The sequence below is a fragment of the Bombina bombina genome, chromosome 3 (genome assembly GCF_027579735.1).
Source record: "Bombina bombina isolate aBomBom1 chromosome 3, aBomBom1.pri, whole genome shotgun sequence".
In the NCBI taxonomy this organism is placed as follows: domain Eukaryota; kingdom Metazoa; phylum Chordata; class Amphibia; order Anura; family Bombinatoridae; genus Bombina; species Bombina bombina.
The window spans coordinates 541587142-541613924 of NC_069501.1; the positions used below are offsets into that span (position 1 = coordinate 541587142).

The 26783-nt window shown below is 41.7% G+C and overlaps 1 protein-coding gene and 1 non-coding gene across 5 annotated transcripts in view; both read left to right on the forward strand.

Annotated features, from left to right (window-relative positions):
• MAP7D1 (MAP7 domain containing 1) overlaps positions 1-20885 on the forward strand; it is a 216799-nt gene extending 195914 nt beyond the window's left edge. For all 4 annotated transcript variants that reach the window (XM_053707015.1, XM_053707014.1, XM_053707018.1 and 1 more), the window contains 3 exons: positions 1271-1370; positions 2348-2562; positions 20276-20885. In XM_053707015.1, coding sequence (XP_053562990.1) covers positions 1271-1370; positions 2348-2562; positions 20276-20286 — 326 coding nt within the window. In that variant the 3' untranslated portion in view covers positions 20287-20885. The remainder of the gene's footprint in view (positions 1-1270; positions 1371-2347; positions 2563-20275) is intronic.
• Positions 5706-5777, forward strand: TRNAC-ACA (transfer RNA cysteine (anticodon ACA)). The gene has a single exon. It is a non-coding gene; the product is annotated as a tRNA-Cys (tRNA).
• Positions 20886-26783: the final 5898 nt, after the last annotated feature.

Here is a 26783-nt window from a genome sequence, read left to right on the forward strand (position 1 = left end):
CCTTTAAGAATGAGGCCTCTGTTGAACAGATTTGCAAGGCTGCAACTTGGTCTTCGCTTCATACTTTTTCCAAATTTTACAAATTTGACACTTTTGCTTCTTCGGAGGCTATTTTTGGGAGAAAGGTTCTTCAGGCAGTGGTTCCTTCTGTATAATGAGCCTGCCTATCCCTCCCGTCATCCGTGTACTTTTGCTTTGGTATTGGTATCCCAGAAGTAATGATGACCCGTGGACTGATCACACATAACAGAAGAAAACATAATTTATGCTTACCTGATAAATTCCTTTCTTCTGTTGTGTGATCAGTCCACGGCCCGCCCTGTTTTTTAAGGCAGGTAAATATTTTTTTTTTAAATTATAATCCAGTCACCACTACACCCTTGGCTTCTCCTTTCTCGTTGGTCTTTGGTCGAATGACTGGAGGTGACGTAGAGGGGAGGAGCTATATAGCAACTCTGCTGGGTGAATCCTCTTGCACTTCCTGTAGGGGAGCAGATAATATCCCAGAAGTAATGATGACCCGTGGACTGATCACACAACAGAAGAAAGGAATTTATCAGGTAAGCATAAATTATGTTTTTTCATATTTGTTTTTATTATGCATATTAAAAAAGTGCATGCTCTTTTTAAATGATGTCCGTTATCACATCTACTTTGTGTCTTGTTATCCTTTGTTAAAAAGCATATCTAGGTAGGTTCAGGAGCAGTAGGAGAGTATAGCTATGTACATATACCTTTTGTCATTGGCTCACCAGATATGTTCAGCTAAGTCCTTGTAGTGCATTACTGTGCTCGAAATGGTTTTAACTATGTGTTTAACCCCTTTGCAGTAGTAAAAGGGATATTAACCCAAATAGTTTATTTCATGATTCAGATAGATCTTGTGGTTTTAAGCAACTTTCCAATTTACTTCTATTATCTAATTTTTTTTGTTCTCTTCTTATGCTTTGTTGAAATGGATACCTAGGCAGACTCAGGAGCTGCTAATTGGTGGCTGCACATTAATGTCTCTTGTCATTGACTTTCACCTAGCTCCCAGTAGTGCATTGCTGCTTCTTCCACAAAGGATACCAAGAGAATGAAGCAAATTACATAATGGGAGTAAATTGGAAAGTTGTTTATAATTGTATTCTCTATATGAATCATGAAAGAAAAAAATGTGGGTTTCATGTGAAAGCAATAGTGCTATAATAAAATGCTTCAACATTTTCTTTCTTTTTTTCCCATGTAAACAGTGAAGCAATATCATCTGTATCTGTTGTTTCCCCAGATGAAGCTAAACCCTCGGAAGTCATTATGAAGATAGAACTTCCTGAGAAGAACGTGCTTAAGTTACAGGACCGGACAACATTGCCTGAGCATCCCCAAGGGTAAGCTCATACAGGGCCAGAGAGGACGGTTGGCAGTTACTAAAGCAGGGTTAGGTTTATGATTGTTGTCTAACTTTGAGTATCTTTAATCTGTTCGTATACATATATAAGAGTATTAGAAATCTTCAGTAATGTGTGCTGCCTTCTCATTGGTTAGTTCCTAATTGTGGTTTTAGTTGTTTACATTGTATGCTCATTAGCAATTCAATAAGCATACAGTGCAAAAGTTACAAATGATCTGTTTTTATAATAAAAAAGTATGGTTCTTGTTGTCCTACGACAATGGTATGAGCCACTGTCCCACAATATGACCTTATTTTAAGTTCATTAGTCATAAAGTATTTACCTATAGAAAATTGGCATGGGGAACATGTGGGGCATTTTAAAGGTTGTATGCAGTAATATGCACATGCATGCACATTGAAAGATTAAAGGGACAGTAAAGTTAAATGTTAATAATTCAGATGGAGCATGCAGTTTTAAGCAACTTTTCAATATACTTCTATCATCAATTTTGCTTAATTCTCCTTTGTTAAAGACTAATCCTATTTGAGCTCAGGAGCGTGCACATATCTTTAGCGATCTGGCAGCAGTGGTTGCAACAATGTTTATAGTAGTGTTATACAAAGTTGCAACTATGTATAATATTGCTTTAAACATTGTTGCAAACACTGCTGCCAGATCGCTAAAGATATGTGCACGCTCCTGAGCTCACACAGGATTACTCTTTAACAAAGGATACCGAGAGAACTAAGCAAAATTGATTATAGACGTAGATTGGAAAGTTGCTTAAAATGGCATGCTTCATCTGAATTATTAACATTTAATTTTGACTTTACTGTCCCTTTAAGGTTGTTAAGTTATTGAGTAAGAAACACCTTGGCAGTGTACATTGGCAAGACATGGAGTGGGTTATACGGTCAAATGCAAAAAAATAATAATATATTTACTGTATGCATTCTCTTGTTTCTTTAAAGGCTTCCCAGTACTCTAGTGAATGGTCTACAGAACTCAAAGCAGGAAAATGGATTTTCTGCTAAAGATTCATCTCCCGCCTTTGAAGAAGTTATAACACTTTCTGAAATTGACTCGAATAGTGAGAAGGGCATTCCTCCTGGCGAACCGATTATTGCTTTTGGGGGCAAAGACTCTTTTCTAAAGAAGCCTACACTGCAGGCCCCTCAAGTGACAGGTATGTCAAACTACTTGTAAATGAAGAGCCACAGAATGTTGCACTATGGGTAAACCTGCAGAATATTTAGTGTTTAGGTTGAGTTTTGTGGCTTATCTGAACCACTCTGTAGCTCTTTGGCTGCCATCCAATAAAATGCGACATCTGATTTAGACCTTTTATAATCGGGCTAGTTTTCATCTTCTTCGTGCATTTAGTGGCAGATAATGACCGCTTAACCCATCTAAGCTGTCCATATGTTTATGTATAATGCTCAGTGGTTAATTGCATTTGCATATGACAGAGCAACATTTTAACACAGTGAGAACAGTTTTTACTGTAAAAGTTGATAAAATTGAAAGAAAATCTAATACAGCAGTGTTTGCTTTATACTTGCCACTAATGCTCATTAGCTTCTATAGCAACTACCACAGATGTATTGGTGGAGTGGAAATAACACTTTAGCTACCCTGACATGAAAATAATAGTTTATTCAGGGCTGGAGCTTGTATTATTCCAGCTAAAAATATATTATTTATAACACCCTCTGTTAGATACAACAACAATTCCATTACAAGAGTTCAGTCATTCACTTTGATTTAGTTATTTTAAGTTTGTGTTTATTATATTAAAGGGACAGTCTAGTCCAAAATAAACTTTTCTTCTTAAAAGGGAAGAGTCCACAACTGCATTTGTTACTTTTGGGAAATACAGAACCTGGCCACCAGGAGGAGGCAAAGACACCCCAGCCAAAGGCTTAAATACCTCCCCCACTTCCCTCATCCCAGTCATTCTTTGCCTTTCGTCACAGGAGGTTGTCAGAGAAGTGTCAGAAGTTTGAGAGAGTCTCTTATGGAGGGTAGTACTCTTCGCAATGGGACTGGAGTTTTAAGTAGTCCTATCAGCCTCTCAGTGAGAGCATGGATGAAAGTTAGAGTCCGGAGATGCAGGGAGAGTTTTCCTGCGAACCCATCTCGACTCATATTAACAGCTCCTTGGTAACCAGCATTGACGAGTTTAGCTGCCTACCTTTCTTCACTCAAGTCCATGTCAGAAGCAAGGCTACTATCTGTCATACTTAAAGGGCCGTTTTCCTGTTCCACAGCGTAGATTCCGGTAAGATCATTTCATTTTATTTCAATATGTGAATTTAATGTTAACGAAACAGGTAGGGTCCCAGTGGGACTCCTTTTATCTTAATAAGGAATCATGGGTTAATATCTTCTGAGGGGGGTTATTGAACAGGGGGGGACTTTTAATCATGTTTGTTATATGGTTCTATCTGCAAATGGGTAGCTATACTTAGGCTCACGGCCTTTACGAAACATAACGGCCTTCTTTTAGTGATGCGCCCTTTTTGTGACTGGCATGGTACACTTCGTGACAGGTGCGGTTACGTTGTTTCTCACTTCCATATGCTGACTGTGTGCGACCGAGAGAGTCTTGCTCGTGGGTCGTCTGGGTCACAGGAGGTAGTGAGTGCCCCAGCCATTGGGGGTGTTAAAGGGTGCCAGTTAGTTTCTTGTAATTTTTGTAATCCCAAGATTATGGAGGATTCTGATATGCGCAACACGGATGCCTTGTGATGAATATTAAATGGCCCGGGTAATCAATGCCCATCAGTTATGTTCCGATTGCCATTCTAGAGTACTCTCTTCTCCTGAAGCAGGGAGCTTCGAGTGCGTTGAGCTATCCACCTCTGAGGTTTCCATGACCCGAGAAGCGAGTGTCCCAGTCCATTTCCCGGCTACACAAGCAGGTGTCCCTATGGCCTTTACACCTTCTCCGGAGGGTGGCTTGTTTCCTCCAGAGGTTACGGCACGGTTCTGCATGGCCATTTCTATGGCGCTGAATCATTTATATCTCCCAAGTGAAGTATTTCTAAGATACTGTCCGTGTTCCGTTAACCAGGGCCCATCGAGCATGAGATCGTCCGATTTAGTTCAGCTTTCTGGGGAAGGGTTGGCCCCTGAGGCTTCAAGGGCCCATATCTCGGAGCCATGATCTTCAGTTGATCCGGTGAGGGATGATTTTGCCTTCCGTTATAGGCTGGCTCGCCTTCGTGTTCTTTTAAGACATGTTTTGGCAATGTTGGAGGATCCCAGTCCTAGCGGACCGAGGGATCCAAGGCCTTAGAAGCTGGATGGCAAAATGGATAGGACGTTTGGGGATGAAGCCAATCTCCTTAACGTCACTATTTTTCTTTTGCTTTGTCTTTCTTCTTGGGTGAATGGGGCTTTAATGGGCTGGTTCCGTTGTAGTCCTCATTCACCTTGGGCATTCACCCGATAGGTGCTGCCTTCATTTTATTTTTAATCTGGATGGATGTGTTTAATTTGTTTTTTCTTAAGCTCATGTCTGTTAGATTTTCATTTTTATGAACGTTCTTCTCTGGAACAGATACTTGCGACTTAGTGTCGCATGGGCACTTTCTCTGAAGCTTTTCACTTATTGAATAATAGAATTATGTTTTTCTAGTTTATTTATCGATCCTTCGGGACGAATTTCTTGGACCTTGGTCAGTTCTAGAGTCTCCTTATACCAGGCAGGTACTGGTCGGATACTTTTTCGGCTGTTACCAGGGTTCATGTCACCCTCATGGTGCTGATTAATCCTGCTGGATTTTGAATGTCTCTTGGCCTATTCTATGGACTCTGGGCTCGGATCCTACCGAAGTATAAGGCCTGTTGTTTAAATACAACCCCTCCGAACGGAGGGTTATGAGTGCCAATCTAGGTTGGCTGTTCGGGCTTCTCAGATGCGGATCTGTTTTTGCAGACATCATCATGCTTCTTCAGGTCCCTGGGGACTCAGAACCGTTATTCCATTCTTGGAGTGGGAGATGTGTGTGACCTATGTGGTCTGCAGTGTTCCCTCTAAGGCCAGTTTTCTGTGCGGCCCAGCAATGAAATAGTTAATTAGGCAACCACACCCTGCAATTAGCAAATACTGCACAATGCAGACTTTAAAGTATGGTTCTCTTGTTAACTGTTTCATTGCTGGGCTGCACACAAAACTGGGCTTAGGGGGAACACTGGTGGTCTGGTATGCCGGGTGATTATTAAATTGTATTTTCACTCGAGGTCTTCCGGACGCTGACACTTTAGCCTATTAAGCATTTTCTTGCTGTGGTGGAGTTTCCTTCCTTCCCACCTGGGAAGTTAGGCGATATAGCTCAGTGGTAGAGCATTGGACTACAGATCAAGAGGTCCCTGGTTCAGATCCAGGTGTCCCCTTTAATGGATCATACGGTTGGGATGTGCGGGCATATTACTTCTCTGCTCAGACTTGTGTTACTCTAAGAGTTGGTATGCAGGGGTTCCCTGCCTCTGGGGAGCTGCGAAGCCCAAGCTGTTGCCTGCTTAAAGAAAATTTTGGAAGATAGATTCTTCTAGGATCTCTGGCTGTTATCTCTTCCATTACCCTTTTTCTGACCATGGTCTTGACGTTCGGGTGTATTTCCGTCCTCGTTGCAACTCTAGCCTTGGGGCTTGTCAGTGAAGGGAGAGGTCGGTTATGGAGAGAGTAGTTGATCTTTTATCCTTTGCTCCGTTGGGGGATTCATGGACGGTGCCTTAAGTTAAGATGGCGAGTAGGGTACAGGGTTTTTCATTCACTTCGGGTGTTGGTTGCTCCCTTGCCTGTGTGTGTAGCACCTATTAACGATTGCCTGCGAGTTTCTTTGCGATCCAAGTGCCGTGGGTGCTGAATCTTAGACTGTTAAGGAGGTCCTTTGTGACTCTTGGGTTTAAAGCTGTGCTAGATCGCCAAGTCTACGGAGTTTAGTGGTGCGTTCCTTCATGTAGAAGGCAGCTTAGGGTTCCTCTGGAAGTTGGATCTTCCATTGCTTCCCTTTTTCGAGGACCCTGACCTAGGTCCCTGTCTCTCCTTGGATGGGTTTGGACGGTTCGATCTCACACTAGATGTTTGTGGTCCTGAGGGCCTCTCTTTGTAGAGGCTGGGGCTCTGTGAGAGATGCCTATCTGTTTGTGACTTAGGTCCTTCTGACGGTTCCCTACTGGTCTTCTGGCGCATTTACACTGTTCCTATAGACTCCAGGTATCTTCACCTGGGTTGGCGATATGGCTGAGGGGTCTCACCTCTATGGTAGGGTGGTTTCCGTTGTTTAATTCCCTCCTCTTCTAGAGCGGGGGTAGGGTTCTTTGGGTGTGGAGTTACCTTAGTATTTGGAGTGACCTGTGGGTCTTGCCTTGTAAGGGTTTTTTTCCCTTCTTGCGTTTCAGAATCCTGGAAGGGGAGTTGTGATGTAGTGACCGGTTCCTCCATTCCTGCGGCAGGAGGCTGAGGGTTTGATCCCTTTGGGGCTCCTGCTATATGTAGATTCTGGTATATGGATGCTGAGGGTCTCAGGGCCTTCTTCCCTTGGGAAGTGTTCCTTGTTTTTAGAGAAGACAGTCGTGTAGGGGTTTTTGTACCCGAGCACAATGTCTATCCTGACTCATGGTAGTATACCGTTTGTTGAAACGGTCAGCGCTCTAACCGGGGGCTTTGTTTCTATGTTGACCCTTCCTTTCTCTTCCGAAAGTCTGGGTCTCTTGTCTTTGGTCTTGACTAGCCTTTGGGCTGGGACCATTATCCTAGAGGGAAAATTGGGGGTCGGTTACTTTATGCAGGGTTGACCGTTTTCCTTACAGTTGGTTCTCTCCTTTGAGGGAGGTCTTGGATGTCCTCCTCTTTTCCACTGGCATTCTGTGCTGGGAGGGGGCGCTCCTTAGAACCCGTTATTCAGAGAGCTGTGAGCCCTTGTTAGGTTTGCAGTTGCATCCAACTACAGCTAATTGCACTTTGACTGGGTGTTAGCTAGCTTGAAACACCTTTCAAGGTGTTTGGGTTTTAACAACGGTGAGTCAGCTTTCTACCTGGAAGCTGGTCATTGGGAGTTCCTGCACAGACGGTTGGTGTTCTTTTGGAGAACTCTTTACTAGCTGCTGGGATAGTTATCCTAACTCTGCTGTCTAGCTTGCAGATCTAGATCTAATATGAGGCAACGGAGAACTCATGGTTTTCCTGGAGTACCTTTGGGTATGGTACAGGGTCAGGGATATGAGGGTGTTTCTCGAGTCCTTTTTGGGACATGTTTCCCTGTGTATGGATCTCTTTTTCTTTGGTCCTTGTGTTTCTATGGAGTTCGTCTCCCTGGGCATTGCTATTGTAAGACAACCATGCATGATCCTTTGGATTTTTCATGAGATTCTGTTCTCCTTTTTGGGGGCAGATGGCGGTCCTTGTCTTAGCCGGGTACCTTCATGGGAGTCGTGCTTCGCGGGGTTGACTCCTCGGAGGTTGTTTTGGCTTGATTGACTCTGAGACTGAGTGGTTTAGTTCGGCTTTGCCGGCGGTGTAACTAATGTGCAGGTAACTGGGCTTCGGGTTTTCACCCGTGTCGTTTATATTTTTTTAGGGTGTCGAGTAATCAGGCTGTGGTGCCTTTCGAAGGGGCTGCCTTTTGTGCCCACCCGTTGTTTGCATTCAGTGAGCTCTAGCTTGGGTATTATTTTCCCAAAAGTAATGAATGCAGCTGTGGACTCTAACCTTTTAAGAAGAAAAACATAAATGATGCTTACCTGATAATTTAATTTTCTTCTGAAGGGAAGAGCCCACAGCTCCCGCCCGTGTTTTTATCTATGAGACGGCTGTAATTTTTTGGTTTCTTTTTCACCTTTTTTCACCCTGATATTTCTCCTACTGTTCCTTGTTCCCTTGGCAGAATGGCTGGGGGATGAGGGAAGTGGGGGAGGTATTTAAGTCTTTGCCTCCTCCTGGTGGCCAGGTTCTGTATTTCCCAAAAGTAATGAATGCAGCTGTGGACTCTTACCTTCAGAAGAAAATGAAATTATCAGGTAAGCATAATTTATGTTTTCATGATTCAGATAGAGCATGTCATTTTAAACAACTTTCCAATTTACTTTTATCACCAAATTTGCTTTGTTCTCTTGATATTCTTAGTTGAAAGCTAAACCTAGTAGGTTCATATGCTAATTTCCTAGACCTTGAAGGCCGCCTCTTAGCTGAATGAATTTTGACAGTTTTTCACCATTAGAGGGTGTTTGTTCATGTGTGTCATATAGATAACACTGTGCTCACGCACGTGGAGTTACCTACCAGTCAGCACTGATTGGCTAAAATGCAAGTCTGTCAAAAGAACTGATATAAGGGGGCAGCTTGCAGAGGCTTAGATACAAGGTAATCACAGAGGTAAAAAAGTGTATTAAAGGGACACTAAACCCAAAATTTTTCTTTTGTGATTCAGTTAGAGCATGCAATTTTAAGCAACTTTCTAATTTACTCCTATTATCAAATTTTCTTAATTCTCTTGGTATGTTTATTTGAAAAGCAAGAATGTAAGTTTAGATGCTGGACCATTTTTGGTGAACAACCTGGGTTGTCCTTGCAGATTGGATAGCACCAATAAATAGATGCTGTCCATGGTTCTGAACCAAAAATTTGCTGGCTCCTTAGCTGAAATGCCTTCTTTTTCAAATAAAGATAGCAAGAGAACGAAGAAAATTTGATAATAGAAGTAAATTAGAAAGTTGCTTAAAATTGCATACTCTATCTGAATCATGAAAAAAAAATTGGGTTCAGTGTCCCTTTAATATAACAGTGTTGGTTATGCAAAACTAGGGAATGGGTAATAAAGAGAATATCTATCTTTTATAACAATACAAATTCTGGTGTAGACTGTACCTTTTAAATGTAAACATTTTTTTTTTTTTTTTTGTAAACAATGTCACAGGCTTATTGAATAATGGCCAGATATTCCAACGTTATCAGTGATCCACTTTACCTGCTGAAGTATATTAAATTATTTATAAATAGCATTTTGCGCCTGTTGGGTTGCACTCGTATTAAGAGTTGAAATTAAAAAGCTTGAGCACGAGTGGAAAAACTAAAAAAAACTAACACGCCTACTTACGAGCTAACCCGCATCTCAATAAGCCTCCTACTCTAATAACTCCTAAACCACCATACCCCCACCACAAATTACCCCACTACACTATTAACCACCCAAACAGCAACAAAGCCCACCGCAAAACAGACCTCTACACTATTAGCCTCCTAACTGCCACATAGCCCACAGCAAAACAGCCAGCTACACTATCAACCCCTAAACTGCCACACCTCCCTCATTGCAAAGTACCTCCTAACCTCTTAATAGCTATCCCCCCAACACCCCTAACCTAACACCCCCTAAGTTACAAAAAACCTTCCATTACAGGAAAAAAACCACTTTTACGGAAAATAAAAAACTCCCATTATAGAAAATAAAAACCCAACCAGTAAGACCAATGCTAAAACTAAAGTCTGCTTAAAAAAGCACAGCCCTAAAAAACCCTAACTAACACTAAAATCTACGCTAACAATTGCCCTGGCAATGCCCTAGTTAAAGTTAATAGTTATTTTGCAGAACAAAACAATATCCTAAAATCAAAGTAACCCCCCACCCCCCATCCCAATAATAAAAAAAAAAAAAACTATTTTCTTTCATGTAATTAGCAAGAGTCCATGAGCTAGTGACGTATGGGATATACATTCCTACCAGGAGGGGCAAAGTTTCCCAAACCTTAAAATGCCTATAAATACACCCCTCACCACACCCACAATTCAGTTTTACAAACTTTGCCTCCCATGGAGGTGGTGAAGTAAGTTTGTGCTAGATTCTACGTTGATATGCGCTTCGCTGCAGGCTGAAGCCCGGTTTTCCTCTCAGAGTGCAGTGAATGTCAGAGGGATGTGAAGAGAGTATTGCCTATTTGAATACAATGGTCTTCCTCTAGGGGATCTATTTCATAGGTTCTCTGTTATCGGTCGTAGAGATTTCTTTTCCTACCTCCCTTTTCAGATCGACGATATACTCTTATATACCATTACCTCTACTGATTCTCGTTTCAGTACTGGTTTGGCTATCTACTATATGTAGATGAGTGTCCTGGGGTAAGTAAGTGTTATTTTTTGTGACACTCTAAGCTATGGTTGGGCACTTTATATGTAAAGTTCTAAATATATGTGTTTAAACTTATATTTGCCATGATTCAGGATAATCAGTATTCCTTCATTCAGACTGTCAGTTTCATTATTTGGGATAATGAATATGAATATATATTTTTTCTTACCTTCAAAATTTTCAGTTGACTATTTTTCCCTGCGGGCTGTTAGGCTCGCGGGGGCAGAAAATGCTTCATTTTATTGCGTCTTTTTTGGCGCAAAATTTGATCATTTCCGGTGCCGTAGTTGACGCCAGAAGTTGTTCAGTTACGTCATTTTTTTGACGCATGTGTATTCAGACGTTTTTTTGCGCCAAAAAATGTGGGCGTCGGTTTTGGCGTCAGAGGATCATATTTGGCGCCAAAAGATATGGGCGTTGTATTTGGCCCCAATAATGTGGGTCACATTATTTAAGTCTCTTATTTTTTGCTGCTTCTGGTTGCTAGAGGCTTATTTGTTTTGCATTTTTCTCCCATTCCTGAAACTGTCATTTAAGGAATTTGATAATTTTGCTTATATGTTGTTTTTTTCTATTACATATTGCAAGATATTTCGTATACTGTTCCTGAATCAGAACACGCTAACGGATTCCTGTTGACTGATATCAGTTCTACCAAAGCTAAGTTCATTTATTTTAATGTTATGAATGTTTATCTTTAGCTATGGTTTGTAATAAGTTATCATGATAAACTTTTACATGCAGAATCCATTAGTATTTATGCTTTATTGCTATTCTTTTTACATCTTATGTACAAGATATACTTAGAAATTTATAAGAATATTTTTCTGATTCTATGTTAAAGGCTTTGTCTGACATTGTGCCTTCTAATAAAATTTTTAGATCTTTTTCAAACTTCTTTTTTAGTTGATGAAGTTTCAAATGACCAACAACATACTGAATTATCCTTCTCTGATGATGTTTTTTCTCATTCAGAATTTTATTCATCAGATATTGACACTAACAAATCTACTTTTTTATTTTTATTAGAGTACATTTGTTCTTTGTTGAAAAGGTGTTGATTATTTTGGATATTGAGGTAACTAGTTCTTTTTCAAGACTAGCTAACATTTTATTTCTGCTTATTTAATCTTCTGTGTTTTCAGAGGTTTTTTTCCAGTTCCTAATGCTAGGGAATGGAATAGGCTGAGAATATTCTTTTATTCCTTCTTCAAGGGTTTTAAATTATATTCTTTGCCGGCAGTTAATTTCAGTTTTGAGGGTTCCCCAATTTAATGGGGCTATCTCTACTTCTGCTAAATATGCTATTATTTCTATAGCAAAATAGTATTTATTTTCCTTTAGATGGTTGTATCTTATTTAAGGAAAATTATTTATTTTCAGGTACTTTTTCTTGGACCTGTAATTTATTTGGATGATGTTGCAATTGCTTCATTTCTCCAACATAGGTGTGTCCGGTCCACGGCGTCATCCTTACTTGTGGGATATTCTCTTCCCCAACAGGAAATGGCAAAGAGCCCAGCAAAGCTGGTCACATGATCCCCCCTAGGCTCTGCCTTCCCTAGTCATTCTCTTTGCCGTTGCACAGGCAACATCTCCACGGAGATGGTTAAGAGTTTTTTGGTGTTTAAATGTAGTTTTATTCTTCAATCAAGAGTTTGTTATTTTAAAATAGTGCTGGTATGTACTATTTACTCTGAAACAGAAAATAGATGAAGATTTCTGTTTGTAAGAGGAAGATGATTTTAGCAACCGTTACTAAAATCGATGGCTGTTTCCACACAGGACTGTTGAGATGAAGTAACTTCAGTTGGGGGGAACAGTGTGCAGACTTTGCTGCTTGAAGTATGACACATTTCTAACAAGACTTGGTAATGCTGGAAGCTGTCATTTTCCCTATGGGATCCGGTAAGCCATTTTATTAATAAGAATAAAGGGCTTCACAAGGGCTTTAAAGACTGGTAGACATTTTTCTGGGCTAAAACGATTATTTTATAAGCATTGTTAATGGTTTATAGCTTTGAGGAGTTATTTTAATCTTGGGAATTATGTTAAAAAGACGGCAGGCACTGTATTGGACACCTTTTTCACTGGGGGCCTTCTCTAATCATAGGCAGAGCCTCATTTTCGCGCCACTAATGCGCAGTTGTTTTTGGGAAGCAAGGCATGCAGATGCATGTGTGAGGAGCTCAGATACACAGAAAAAGCTTACTGAAGGCGTCATTTGGTATCGTATTCCCCTCTGGGCTTGGTTGGGTCTCAGCAAAGCAGATACCAGGGACTGTATAGGGGTTAAATATAAAAACGGCTCCGGTTCCGTTATTTTAAGAGTTAAAGCTTTCAAATTTGGTGTGCAATACTTTTAAGGCTTTAAGACACTGTGGTGAAATTTTGGTGAATTTTGAACAATTCCTTCATACTTTTTCACATTTGCAGTAATAAAGTGTGTTCAGTTTAAAATTTAAAGTGACAGTAACGGTTTTATTTTAAAACGTTTTTTGTACTTTGTTATCAAGTTTATGCCTGTTTAACATGTCTGAACTATCAGATAGACTATGTTCTGTATGTGAGGAAGCCAAGGTTCCTTCTCATTTAAATAGATGTGATGCATGTGACAAACAATTTAGAGAAAATGATGCCCAAGATGATTCCTCAAGTGAGGGGAGTAAGCATGGTACTGCATCATCCCCTTCTGTGTCTACACCAGTCTTGCCCACACAAGAGGCCCCTAGTACATCTAGTGCGCCAATACTTCTTACTATGCAACAATTAACGGCTGTAATGGATAATTCTATTAAAAACATTTTAGCCAAAATGCCCACTTATCAGCGAAAGCGCGACTGCTCTGTTTTAGATACTGAAGAGCATGAGGACGCTGATGATAATGGTTCTGACATGCCCTTACACCAGTCTGAAGGGGCCAGGGAGGTTTTGTCTGAGGGAGAAATTTCAGATTCAGGAAAAATTTCTCAACAAGCTGAACCTGATGTTATTACATTCAAATTTAAATTGGAACATCTCCGCGCTCTGCTTAAGGAGGTGTTATCTACTCTGGATGATTGTGACAATTTGGTCATTCCAGAGAAATTATGTAAGATGGACAAGTTCCTAGAGGTCCCGGTGCCCCCCGAAGCTTTTCCTATACCCAAGCGGGTGGCGGACATTGTAAACAAAGAATGGGAAAGGCCCGGCATACCTTTTGTCCCTCCCCCTATATTTAAGAAATTGTTTCCTATGGTCGACCCCAGAAAGGACTTATGGCAGACAGTCCCTAAGGTCGAGGGGGCGGTCTCTACTCTAAACAAACGCACTACTATCCCTATAGAAGATAGTTGTGCTTTCAAAGATCCTATGGATAAAAAGTTAGAAGGTTTGCTTAAAAAGATGTTTGTTCAGCAAGGTTACCTTCTACAGCCAATTTCATGCATTGTTCCTGTCACTACAGCAGCGTGTTTCTGGTTCGATGAACTAGAAAAGTCGCTAGATAAAGAATCTTCTTATGAGGAGATTATGGACAGAATTCACGCTCTTAAATTGGCTAACTCTTTTACTTTAGACGCTACTTTGCAATTAGCTAGATTAGCAGCGAAAAATTCAGGGTTTGCTATTGTGGCGCGCAGAGCGCTTTGGCTAAAGTCTTGGTCAGCGGATGCGTCATCCAAGAACAAATTGCTTAACATACCTTTCAAGGGGAAAACGCTGTTTGGCCCTGACTTGAAAGAGATTATTTCAGATATCACTGGGGGAAAGGGCCACGCCCTTCCTCAGGATAGGTCTTTCAAGGCTAAAAATAAACCTAATTTTCGTCCCTTTCGCAGAAACGGACCAGCCTCAAGTTCTACATCCTCTAAGCAAGAGGGTAATACTTCTCAAACCAAGCCAGCCTGGAGGCCAATGCAAGGCTGGAACAAAGGTAAGCAGGCCAAGAAACCTGCCACTGCTACCAAGACAGCATGAGATGTTGGCCCCCGATCCGGGACCGGATCTGGTGGGGGGCAGACTTTCTCTCTTCGCTCAGGCTTGGGCAAGAGATGTTCTGGATCCTTGGGCCCTAGAAATAGTCTCCCAAGGTTATCTTCTGGAATTCAAGGAGCTACCCCCAAGGGGAAGGTTCCACAGGTCTCAATTGTCTTCAGACCACATAAAAAGACAGGCATTCTTACATTGTGTAGAAGACCTGTTAAAAATGGGAGTGATTCATCCTGTTTCATTAAGAGAACAAGGGATGGGATTCTACTCCAATCTGTTCATAGTTCCCAAAAAAGAGGGAACATTCAGACCAATTTTGGATCTCAAGATCCTAAACAAATTTCTCAGGGTTCCATCGTTCAAAATGGAAACCATTCGGACAATTCTTCCTACCATCCAGGAAGGTCAATTCATGACCACGGTGGATTTAAAGGATGCGTATCTACATATTCCTATCCACAAGGAACATCATCGGTTCCTAAGGTTCGCCTTTCTGGACAAACATTACCAGTTCGTGGCACTCCCATTCGGATTAGCCACTGCCCCAAGAATTTTCACAAAGGTACTAGGGTCCCTTCTAGCGGTGCTAAGACCAAGGGGCATTGCAGTAGTACCTTACTTGGACGACATACTGATTCAAGCGTCGTCTCTGCCTCAAGCAAAGGCTCATACGGACATTGTCCTAGCCTTTCTCAGATCTCACGGGTGGAAAGTGAATGTAGAAAAAAGTTCTCTATCTCCGTCAACAAGAGTTCCCTTCTTGGGAACAATAATAGACTCCTTAGAAATGAAGATTTTTCTGACAGAGGCCAGAAAATCAAGACTTCTAAGCTCTTGTCAAGTACTTCATTCTGTTCTTCTTCCTTCCATAGCGCAGTGCATGGAAGTAATAGGTTTGATGGTTGCGGCAATGGACATAGTTCCTTTTGCGCGAATTCATCTAAGACCATTACAACTGTGCATGCTCAGACAGTGGAATGGGGATTATACAGACTTGTCTCCGACGATACAAGTAGATCAGAGGACCAGAGATTCACTCCGTTGGTGGATGACCCTGGACAACCTGTCACAAGGGATGAGCTTCCGCACACCAGAGTGGGTCATTGTCACGACCGACGCCAGTCTGGTGGGCTGGGGCGCGGTCTGGGAACCCCTGAAAGCTCAGGGTCTTTGGTCTCGGGAAGAATCTCTTCTACCGATAAACATTCTGGAACTGAGAGCGATATTCAATGCTCTCAAGGCTTGGCCTCAGCTAGCAAAGGCCAAATTCATAAGGTTTCAATCAGACAACATGACGACTGTTGCGTATATCAACCATCAGGGGGGAACAAGGAGTTCCCTGGCGATGGAAGAAGTGACCAAAATAATTCAATGGGCGGAGAATCACTCCTGCCACTTGTCTGCAATCCACATCCCAGGAGTGGAAAATTGGGAAGCGGATTTTCTGAGTCGTCAGACGTTTCATCCGGGGGAGTGGGAACTCCATCCGGAAATCTTTGCCCAAATAATTCAATTGTGGGGCATTCCAGACATGGATCTGATGGCGTCTCGTCAGAACTTCAAGGTTCCTTGCTACGGGTCCAGATCCAGGGATCCCAAGGCGACTCTAGTGGATGCACTAGTAGCACCTTGGAGCTTCAACCTAGCTTATGTGTTCCCACCGTTTCCTCTCATTCCCAGGCTGGTAGCCAGGATCAAACAGGAGAGGGTATCGGTGATCTTGATAGCTCCTGCGTGGCCACGCAGGACTTGGTATGCAGACCTGGTGAATATGTCATCGGCTCCACCATGGAAGCTACCTTTGAGACAGGACCTTCTTGTTCAAGGTCCGTTCGAACATCCGAATCTGGCCTCACTCCAACTGACTGCTTGGAGATTGAACGCTTGATTTTATCAAAGCGAGGGTTCTCAGATTCTGTCATTGATACTCTTGTTCAGGCTAGAAAGCCTGTAACTAGAAAAATCTACTATAAAATATGGAAAAAATATATCTGTTGGTGTGAATCTAAAGGATTCCCATGGAACAAGATAAAAATTCCTAAGATTCTATCCTTTCTTCAAGAGGGTTTGGAGAAAGGATTATCTGCAAGTTCTTTGAAGGGACAGATTTCTGCTTTATCTGTTTTACTTCACAAAAAGCTGGCGGCTGTGCCAGATGTTCAAGCTTTTGTTCAGGCTCTGGTTAGAATCAAGCCTGTTTAAAAACCTTTGACTCCTCCCTGGAGTCTCAATTTAGTTCTTTCAGTTCTTCAGGGGGTTCCGTTTGAACCCCTACATTCCGTTGATATAAAGTTATTATCTTGGAAAGTTTTGTTTTTGGTTGCAATTTCTTCTGCAAGAAGAGTTTCAGAGTTATCTGCTCTGCAGTGTTCTCCTCCATATCTGGTGTTCCATGCAGATAAGGTGGTTTTGCGTACTAAACCTGGTTTTCTTCCGAAAGTTGTTTCTAACAAAAATATTAACCAGGAGATAGTCGTGCCTTCTTTGTGTCCAAATCCAGTTTCAAAGAAGGAACGTTTATTGCACAATTTGGATGTAGTTCGTGCTCTAAAATTCTACTTAGAAGCTACAAAGGATTTCAGACAAACATCTTCTTTGTTTGTTGTTTATTCTGGTAAAAGGAGAGGTCAAAAAGCAACTTCTACCTCTCTCTCTTTTTGGCTTAAAAGCATCATCCGATTGGCTTATGAGACTGCCGGACGGCAGCCTCCTGAAAGAATCACAGCTCACTCCACTAGGGCCGTGGCTTCCACATGGGCCTTCAAGAACGAGGCTTCTGTTGATCAGATATGTAAGGCAGCGACTTGGTCTTCACTGCACACTTTTACCAAATTCTACAAATTTGATACTTTTGCTTCTTCTGAGGCTATTTTTGGGAGAAAGGTTTTGCAAGCCGTGGTGCCTTCCATCTAGGTGACCTGATTTGCTCCCTCCCATCATCCGTGTCCTAAAGCTTTGGTATTGGTTCCCACAAGTAAGGATGACGCCGTGGACCGGACACACCTATGTTGGAGAAAACAGAATTTATGCTTACCTGATAAATTACTTTCTCCAACGGTGTGTCCGGTCCACGGCCCGCCCTGGTTTTTTAATCAGGTCTGATGAATTATTTTCTCTAACTACAGTCACCACGGTATCATATGATTTCTCCTATGCATATTCCTCCTTTACGTCGGTCGAATGACTGGGGAAGGCGGAGCCTAGGGGGGATCATGTGACCAGCTTTGCTGGGCTCTTTGCCATTTCCTGTTGGAAGAGAATATCCCACAAGTAAGGATGACGCCGTGGACCGGACACACCGTTGGAGAAAGTAATTTATCAGGTAAGCATAAATTCTGTTTTTTCTGTTTGGATACTTTAAGATCAAGTATCGGATTTTGATTTATTTAGCATTGATAAAGGGACAAAATCTACTGCTCATTTGAAGTTCAGACTAGGTGCTGTTGCATTGTCTTATTGTCTTGCATTTGTTGATTATGCAAGTCCAGTGTGTTGACTGGTCCTTTAACTTGATTAACATGCTAATAATTTAATTTGTGTCTTCATTTTATTGAATATTTTCGCACATGAGGTTTAATCTATGTCTTTAGCTGTTTTAGCTAGAAGAATTTTGTGATTTCTAAAAAATCCATATTTCTTTTTTTCCAAGATAATCAATTATTTGGTTCATAATTGGATTCAATTCTTAACTGTTACTCTGGGCTTCAAGATTGAGTTCTAAGACTAAAACTTTAAGCTTATTTTAGTTTTGTTGTTCTTACTAAGGAACGAAATCCTAAATTCTTACCCAAGTAACATGTTTTTAACTGGAAGTTTTTCAGTTTTTTTCTTTATAAGATTAAAACTTTTTTGATTTGGGTTGTGGATTATTTTTTCAGCGGAATTGGCTGTCTTTATTTATCCCTCCCTCTCTAGTGACTCTTGCGTGGAAGTTCCACATCTTGGGTATCTGCTATCCCATACGTCACTAGCTCATGGACTCTTGCTAATTACATGAAAGAAAACATAATTTATGTAAGAACTTACCTGATAAATTCATTTCTTTCATATTAGCAAGAGTCCATGAGGCCCATCCTTTTTTGTGGTGCTTCTGATTTTTTTGTATAAAGCACAATTATTCCAATTCCTTATTTTTTATGCTTTCGCACTTTTTTCTTATCATCCCACTTCTTGGCTATACGTTAAACTGATTTGTGGGTGTTTTGAGGGGTGTATTTGTAGGCATTTTGAGGTTTGGGAAACTTTGCCCCTCCTGGTAGGAATGTATATCCCATACGTCACTAGCTCATGGACTCTTGCTAATATGAAAGAAATGAATTTATCAGGTAAGTTCTTACATAAATTATGTTTTTTTTTTAAAATAACTTGCACTAAACATTGCCCTGATAAGAACATTTTGCAGGGCATTGCCCTAAAATGATAAAGCTCTTTTGCAGAAAAAAAATCCCTAAACTTTACAAGCACGCTATAAAAAAAAATAAAAAAAAATGCTTACCTTTGTTAGGGTAAACAGAACGCCGATCCTCTGCACGCTTCTCTGACTGTATTTTGCATATCAATGACGAATCCGGCTTTCTCCAATCGTTGCGTGCCCCATGAGCTCAGATCTTGTGCTGTATGATTAGCATCCAAAAAATGTTTAGCTACTGGTTGATCTCTTTTGTTGGTATCTAGAGCTGCATGCATGGCAGATCTATGGTTTGCCATCCTAGTATGGGCACAATCACAGGTTTTACCAACCTAGAACCTTCCACGTGTGCAGTTAAACAGGTAGACAACAGAAGGAGTTGTACATGTAAGATAGAATTTCATTTAAAATCTCTTCTTATGTGGATAGCTAAACATTGGTCCAGGGATCATGCAATTACATGTTTTACATCCTATACAATTATATGATCCTTTCCTCCGGGTTTTCAGCCATTGTTGTTGCAAATAACAATGCTCAGGATCTGTTATTACCAAAATGTCTCTCTTAATTTGACCACTCTTGTATATCCTATACATGGAACATCCTATTCTGTAAAGGTTAGGGGCACTGTTGATAATGTGCCAATGATCTCTCAATGTCTGTCCAATTTTCGGTGATACATATATATGTCTGTAAAAGTGAACAGACTGTGCTAAGTTTAAAAGGACATTAAAAGTGATGAAATACATCTCATGCACTTCCCTCTAATTACGGATGCCATTTTGGAACCTAGGTTTCATTGCAGGTTCTGCACATGTGCAAACATATCAGCAATGGAATACAGTGAAAGTTACTTTTTAATATGGCACCCATAACTACAGGGAGGCAATGGATAACTTTTATACCATGCTTAAAAGGGACAATTTATTTTTATTGTTTGCAAAGGTAGATAATCCCTTTATTACCCATTCCCTAGTTTTGCATAACCAACATGGTTATGTTAATATACTTTTTACCTTGGTGATTAACTTGTATCTAAGCCTCTGCAAACTGCCCCCTTATTTCAGTTCTTTTGACAGACTTGCATTTTAGCCAATCAGTGCTGATTCCTAGGAAACTCCATGGGAGTGAACACAATGTTATCTACATATGGAACACATGAACTAGTGCTGTCTAGCTGTCGAAATGCCCTGAGATAAGAGGTGTGCTTCAAGGGCTTAGAAATTAGATTCCGAGTCTACCTTTGTTTAGCTTTCAACAAAGAATACCAAGAGAACAAAGCAAATTTGATGATGAAAGTTTACTGGAAATGTATTTATTGTTTAATGTCGCTTTAATGCTACGTGAGTGTGTACCTTCAACTAATGTTGCTCTCATTTTTTCCTTCACAGAAGTCCTGTAACAACTTTGCTGTGTGTACCTCAGCCAATGCTGGCTGTCATAAATATGGGACAATGTTACTGGAGGGAAGGCACTGGAGCGGAATCCCCTCTGGACTAATTTCCTTACTATTTAACCAATAGGATTCTGTGGTTTTCACTGACCCTCCTGTCACTGCCATTCAAGGCTGGTTATAACGCCACTTAAATCTACAAAAGTTACAAACACTTTTTGCCGTAAGAAAGGACTGCAAGAAAATGTACACTAAACGTGGCTGTTGCTAGGATATGATCAGTACCACAAAGTAGAACACAGACATGTTTTAGTGTTATAATTTTTCGTTTATTTTTTTTTTGTGTTTTCTTTTTAACATGCACCTTATATGAATTTAAACAAAAAAACTGACAAGTTTTATTTCACCACAGAAAGAAGGTGGAAAAAACATTAAAAAGTAAAAAAAAAAAAAATAGAAAAAAATATAAAATAGCCCAGCTATGACTGAACTTGAGTGAACAAGCTTTTGGGTGTTCTTAATTATGTAGCTATTTAACGAAAAAGAGAATTGCTGGCTATAATACCGTATGTGAATTCTGTAAATAAAACCTCACAGTGTTAAAACAAGGTCTGAACGATGGAGTGTTTTTTTCAAACATAATTTCCAGGGAAATGTTTGTTTTATTTAGCATTTCTGGGCAAATATATATTATTTATCATATAGCGGGGGGAAATACCCTGTACTTGTATCCTTTTTGCTGACATGCAAGTGTTTGTCACATCTACAAACATAAAGCATTTAGTCACCTGACCAATATATAAAAAAAATCATAAGAGCCTACAGTTCAGGTGCTCAAAATAGGTAAGCAGATGTCAGAAGGCAGTGCAATGACATATACATTTGATTAAAAAGACGTGTTTGAGGTATGCATGTGTATGCTTTTGATAAAATATGAAATCTTTTGTATAAAATAATTGCCAGCAATTAAATAATCTGTAATTGTGTTTGTGTGCTCATATGTGAAATATATAAAATAGTATATAGAACAAAAGTTTATTTCCATCTAAAGGGTAGGAGAGTCCACAGCTTCATTCATTACTATTGGGAATTAAGAACCTGGCCTCCAGGAGGAGGCAAAGACAGCCAAAGGCTTAAATACCTCTTTCACTCCCCTCATCCCCCAGTCATTCTTTGCCTTTCGTCACAGGAGGTGGCAGAGAGGTGCCGAAGATTCGGAGGTCTCTTATGGAGGGTATTACTCTTTGCAATGGGACAGGAGTTTTAAGTAGCCCTATAAGACTTCTCAGTGAGGGCTTGGGTTAAAGTTAGAGTCCGGAGATGCAGGGAGAGTCTCTTTTGCAAAACCATCCCGACTCATATTAACAGCTCCTACAGCAATCGGCGTTGACGAGTTTCACAGACTGCTTTCTTCTCTCAAGTCCATGTCAGAAGCGCTGCCATGACCTGTCACACTTGAAGGGCCGTGTTCCTGTTCCACGGCGTGGATTCTGGTAATATCGTTTCATTTTATACACAATGCTAATATAGAAGACAGGGCCACAGTGTGGCGCCTTTTATCTTTACAGAATCACGGGTTAATATTCCTGGTTGGGGGATTATTGAACAGGGGGGGTTTATACATGATATTGTTTGTGTCATTGCTGTGCGGGATGAGGCTCTGGCAATGTGTGGAACTATCAGGTTCTTTTCCGGGAGTTTTGCGCGGTCTTTATTTTTGCGCGTTTTCTCCTTTAGGCAGGGGCGGTCCTGTGAGGCACCCGTGTGACCGGGTGGAGCTCTTCACTTCCGGTCTGATCTGCGACGGAGGAGACAAAGTGGTTTCTGTAGTCCGGTTCATAGGAGGTGGTGAGTGCCCTGGCCATTGGCGGTTATAAAGGTGCCTGTTAGTTTCTCTTTTATTCTAATAAAGGCGCAAGCTATGGAGGATTCTGATGCGTTAGAGGGCACTCCCTCTTTGACAAAGTCATCCGGTAGACCAGCCTGCCCAATTATGTTCCACGTGCTTTGAGAGGGTCAAGACATCTAAGACTAAAAGAAGGTCTAGTACCACTGAGCCGTCCACCTCTAAGGGCTCTCCGTCCCGTGAGGTGCGTTCCCGAGTTGAGTCCCCTATTGCACATGCAGCGCCCCGACTGTTGCTCCTTCGGGAGAGATATGTTGGCCGCCAGATTTTGCGGATCAACTGCAGATGGTGGTTTCTAAAGTGATCCACGCCTTACCACGTTCTGCTAAGCACAAGTGTAGGGCCTTTCAGAGCGGCTCGACTCAGGACTTGTCTTCGTCAGATGCTCCTGTGAAGTGGTTTGATGACAAGGCCCACTCCAACGCTTTCGGAGGGGACTCCTCCTGGGTTGTAATCCGTGTCATCTAAAGCTCCGGCAGAGGAGCCTGGCTATAGGTTTAAGATGGAGAATTTGCGCTTTTTGCTAAAGCAAGTGCTTGCTACTCTAGAGGTTCCGGGACCGAAACTTCTGGAGGAACCTTATGATCCTTAGCTAGATAAGGTTTATGAGGACAGGGTGGTACCCCAGACCTTCCCGGTTCCTATAAAGATGGCTAACATTATCTAGAACGAATGGGCTCGATTAAGTTCTTCCTTTTCCCCTTCCTCGTCCTTTAAGAAACTTTTCCCCGTTCCGGAGGCTCAGTTGGAGCTGTGGGGGACCATTCCTATGGTGGATGAGGCCATCTCCACGCCCACTAAGCGAACGACTATTCCCCTAGAGGATAGTTCGTTGTCCAAAGAGCCCATGGAGAAAAAGTTGAACATTCTGAGAAAGATGTTGCAACTCACGGGTTTGTTTTTCAGCCGGCAGCAGCCGTAGCCGTGGTTGCTGAAGCTTCATCATATTGGTGTGATTCCCTGTGTGAAATGATTGAGGGTGAACCCTCTTACGAAGAGGTGCAGGAAAAGATTAAGGCTTTGAGGGTAGCCAATTCTACCATTTGCGACGCCAATATGCAAATTATTCGCCTGAATGCTAAGGTGTCAGGGTTTTCGGTTTTAGCGCGCAGGGCCTTGTGGCTAAAATCTTGGTCGGCGGACATGACCTCTAAATTGAGGTTGCTGTGTCTGCCTTTTCAAGGAAAGATTCTGTTCGGTCCAGGCCTGGACTCGATAATTTCCACGGTTACGGGAGGCAAGGGTGCCTTCCAACCCCAAGATAAGAAAGCTAAACCAAAAGGATCTACTTTTCTCCAACATAGGTGTGTCCGGTCCACGGCGTCATCCTTACTTGTGGGATATTCTCCTCCCCAACAGGAAATGGCAAAGAGCCCAGCAAAGCTGGTCACATGATCCCTCCTAGGCTCCGCCTACCCCAGTCATTCTCTTTGCCGTTGTACAGGCAACATCTCCACGGAGATGGCTTAGAGTTTTTTAGTGTTTAACTGTAGTTTTTATTATTCAATCAAGAGTTTGTTATTTTGAAATAGTGCTGGTATGTACTATTTACTCAGAAACAGAAAAGAGATGAAGATTTCTGTTTGTATGAGGAAAATGATTTTAGCAACCGTAACTAAAATCCATGGCTGTTCCACACAGGACTGTTGAGAGCTACTAACTTCAGTTGGGGGAACAGTATGCAGTCTCTTGCTGCTTGAGGTATGACACATTCTAACAAGACGATGTAATGCTGGAAGCTGTCATTTTCCCTATGGGATCCGGTAAGCCATGTTTATTACGATCATAAATAAGGGCTTCACAAGGGCTTATTAAGACTGTAGAATTTTCTGGGCTAAATCGATTCATTATTAACACATATTTAGCCTTGAGGAATCATTTTATCTGGGTATTTTGATATAAGAATATCGGCAGGCACTGTATTAGACACCTTATTCCTTAGGGGCTTTCCCAAAGCATAAGCAGAGCCTCATTTTCGCGCCGGTGTGGCGCACTTGTTTTTGAGAGGCATGGCATGCAGTCGCATGTGTGTGGAGCTCTGATACTTAGAAAAGACTTTCTGAAGGCGTCATTTGGTATCGTATTCCCCTTTGGGCTTGGTTGGGTCTCAGCAAAGCAGATACCAGGGACTGTAAAGGGGTTAAAGTTTAAAACGGCTCCGGTTCCGTTATTTTAAGGGTTAAAGCTTCCAAATTTGGTGTGCAATACTTTTAAGGCTTTAAGACACTGTGGTGAAAATTTGGTGAATTTTGTACAATTCCTTCATGTTTTTTCGCAATTGCAGTAATAAAGTGTGTTCAGTTTAAAATTTAAAGTGACAGTAACGGTTTTATTTTAAAACGTTTTTTGTACTTTGTTATCAAGTTTATGCCTGTTTAACATGTCTGAACTACCAGATAGACTGTGTTCTGAATGTGGGGAAGCCAGAATTCCTATTCATTTAAATAAATGTGATTTATGTGATAATGACAATGATGCCCAAGATGATTCCTCAAGTGAGGGGAGTAAGCATGGTACTGCATCATTCCCTCCTTCGTCTACACGAGTCTTGCCCACTCAGGAGGCCCCTAGTACATCTAGCGCGCCAATACTTCTTACTATGCAACAATTAACGGCTGTAATGGATAATTCTGTCAAAAACATTTTAGCCCAAATGAACACTTGTCAGCGTAAGCGCGGCTGCTCTGTTTTAGATACTGAAGAGCATGGCAACGCTGATACTAATATCTCTGAAGGGCCCCTAACCCAGTCTGATGGGGCCAGGGAGGTTTTGTCTGAGGGAGAAATTACTGATTCAGGGAACATTTCTCAACAGGCTGAACCTGATGTGATTGCATTTAAATTTAAGTTGGAACATCTCCGCATTCTGCTTAAGGAGGTATTATCCACTCTGGATGATTGTGACAAGTTGGTCATCCCAGAGAAGCTATGTAAAATGGACAAGTTCCTAGAGGTGCCGGGGCTCCCAGAAGCTTTTCCTATACCCAAGCGGGTGGCGGACATTGTTAATAAAGAATGGGAAAGGCCCGGTATTCCGTTCGTCCCTCCCCCCATATTTAAAAAATTGTTTCCTTTGGTCGACCCCAGAAAGGACTTATGGCAGACAGTCCCCAAGGTCGAGGGAGCGGTTTCCACTTTAAACAAACGCACCACTATACCCATAGAGGATAGTTGTGCTTTCAAAGATCCTATGGATAAAAAATTAGAAGGTTTGCTTAAAAAGATGTTTGTTCAGCAGGGTTACCTTCTACAACCAATTGCATGCATTGTCCCTGTCGCTACAGCCGCATGTTTCTGGTTCGATGAGCTGATAAAGGCGGTCGATAGTGATTCTCCTCCTTATGAGGAGATTATGGACAGAATCAATGCTCTCAAATTGGCTAATTCTTTCACCCTAGACGCCACTTTGCAATTGGCTAGGTTAGCGGCTAAGAATTCTGGGTTTGCTATTGTGGCGCGCAGAGCGCTTTGGTTGAAATCTTGGTCGGCTGACGCGTCTTCCAAGAACAAGCTACTTAACATTCCTTTCAAGGGGAAAACGCTGTTTGGCCCTGACTTGAAAGAGATTATCTCTGATATCACTGGGGGTAAGGGCCACGCCCTTCCTCAGGATCGGCCTTTCAAGGCAAAAAATAAACCTAATTTTCGTCCCTTTCGTAGAAATGGACCAGCCCGAGGTGCTACGTCCTCTAAGCAAGAGGGTAATACTTCTCAAGCCAAGCCAGCTTGGAGACCAATGCAAGGCTGGAACAAGGGAAAGCAGGCCAAGAAACCTGCCACTGCTACCAAGACTGCATGAAATGTTGGCCCCCGATCCGGGACCGGATCTGGTGAGGGGCAGACTCTCTCTCTTCGCTCAGGCTTGGGCAAGAGATGTTCTGGATCCTTGGGCGCTAGAAATAGTCTCCCAAGGTTATCTTCTGGAATTCAAGGGACTTCCCCCAAGGGGGAGGTTCCACAGGTCTCAGTTGTCTTCAGACCACATAAAAAGACAGGCATTCTTACATTGTGTAGAAGACCTGTTAAAAATGGGAGTGATTCATCCTGTTCCATTAAGAGAACAAGGGATGGGGTTCTACTCCAATCTGTTCATAGTTCCCAAAAAAGAGGGAACGTTCAGACCAATCTTAGATCTCAAGATCTTAAACAAGTTTCTCAAGGTTCCATCGTTCAAGATGGAAACCATTCGAACTATTATTCCTTCCATCCAGGAAGGTCAATTCATGACCACGGTGGATTTAAAGGATGCGTGTCTACATATTCCTATCCACAAGGAACATCATCGGTTCCTAAGGTTCGCATTCCTGGACAAGCATTACCAGTTCGTGGCGCTTCCTTTCGGATTAGCCACTGCTCCAAGGATTTTCACAAAGGTACTAGGGTCCCTTCTAGCTGTGCTAAGACCAAGGGGCATTGCTGTAGTACCTTACTTGGACGACATTCTGATTCAAGCGTCGTCCCTTCCTCAAGCAAAGGCTCACACGGACATCGTCCTGGCCTTTCTCAGATCTCACGGATGGAAAGTGAACGTGGAAAAGAGTTCTCTATCTCCGTCAACAAGGGTTCCCTTCTTGGGAACAATAATAGACTCCTTAGAAAT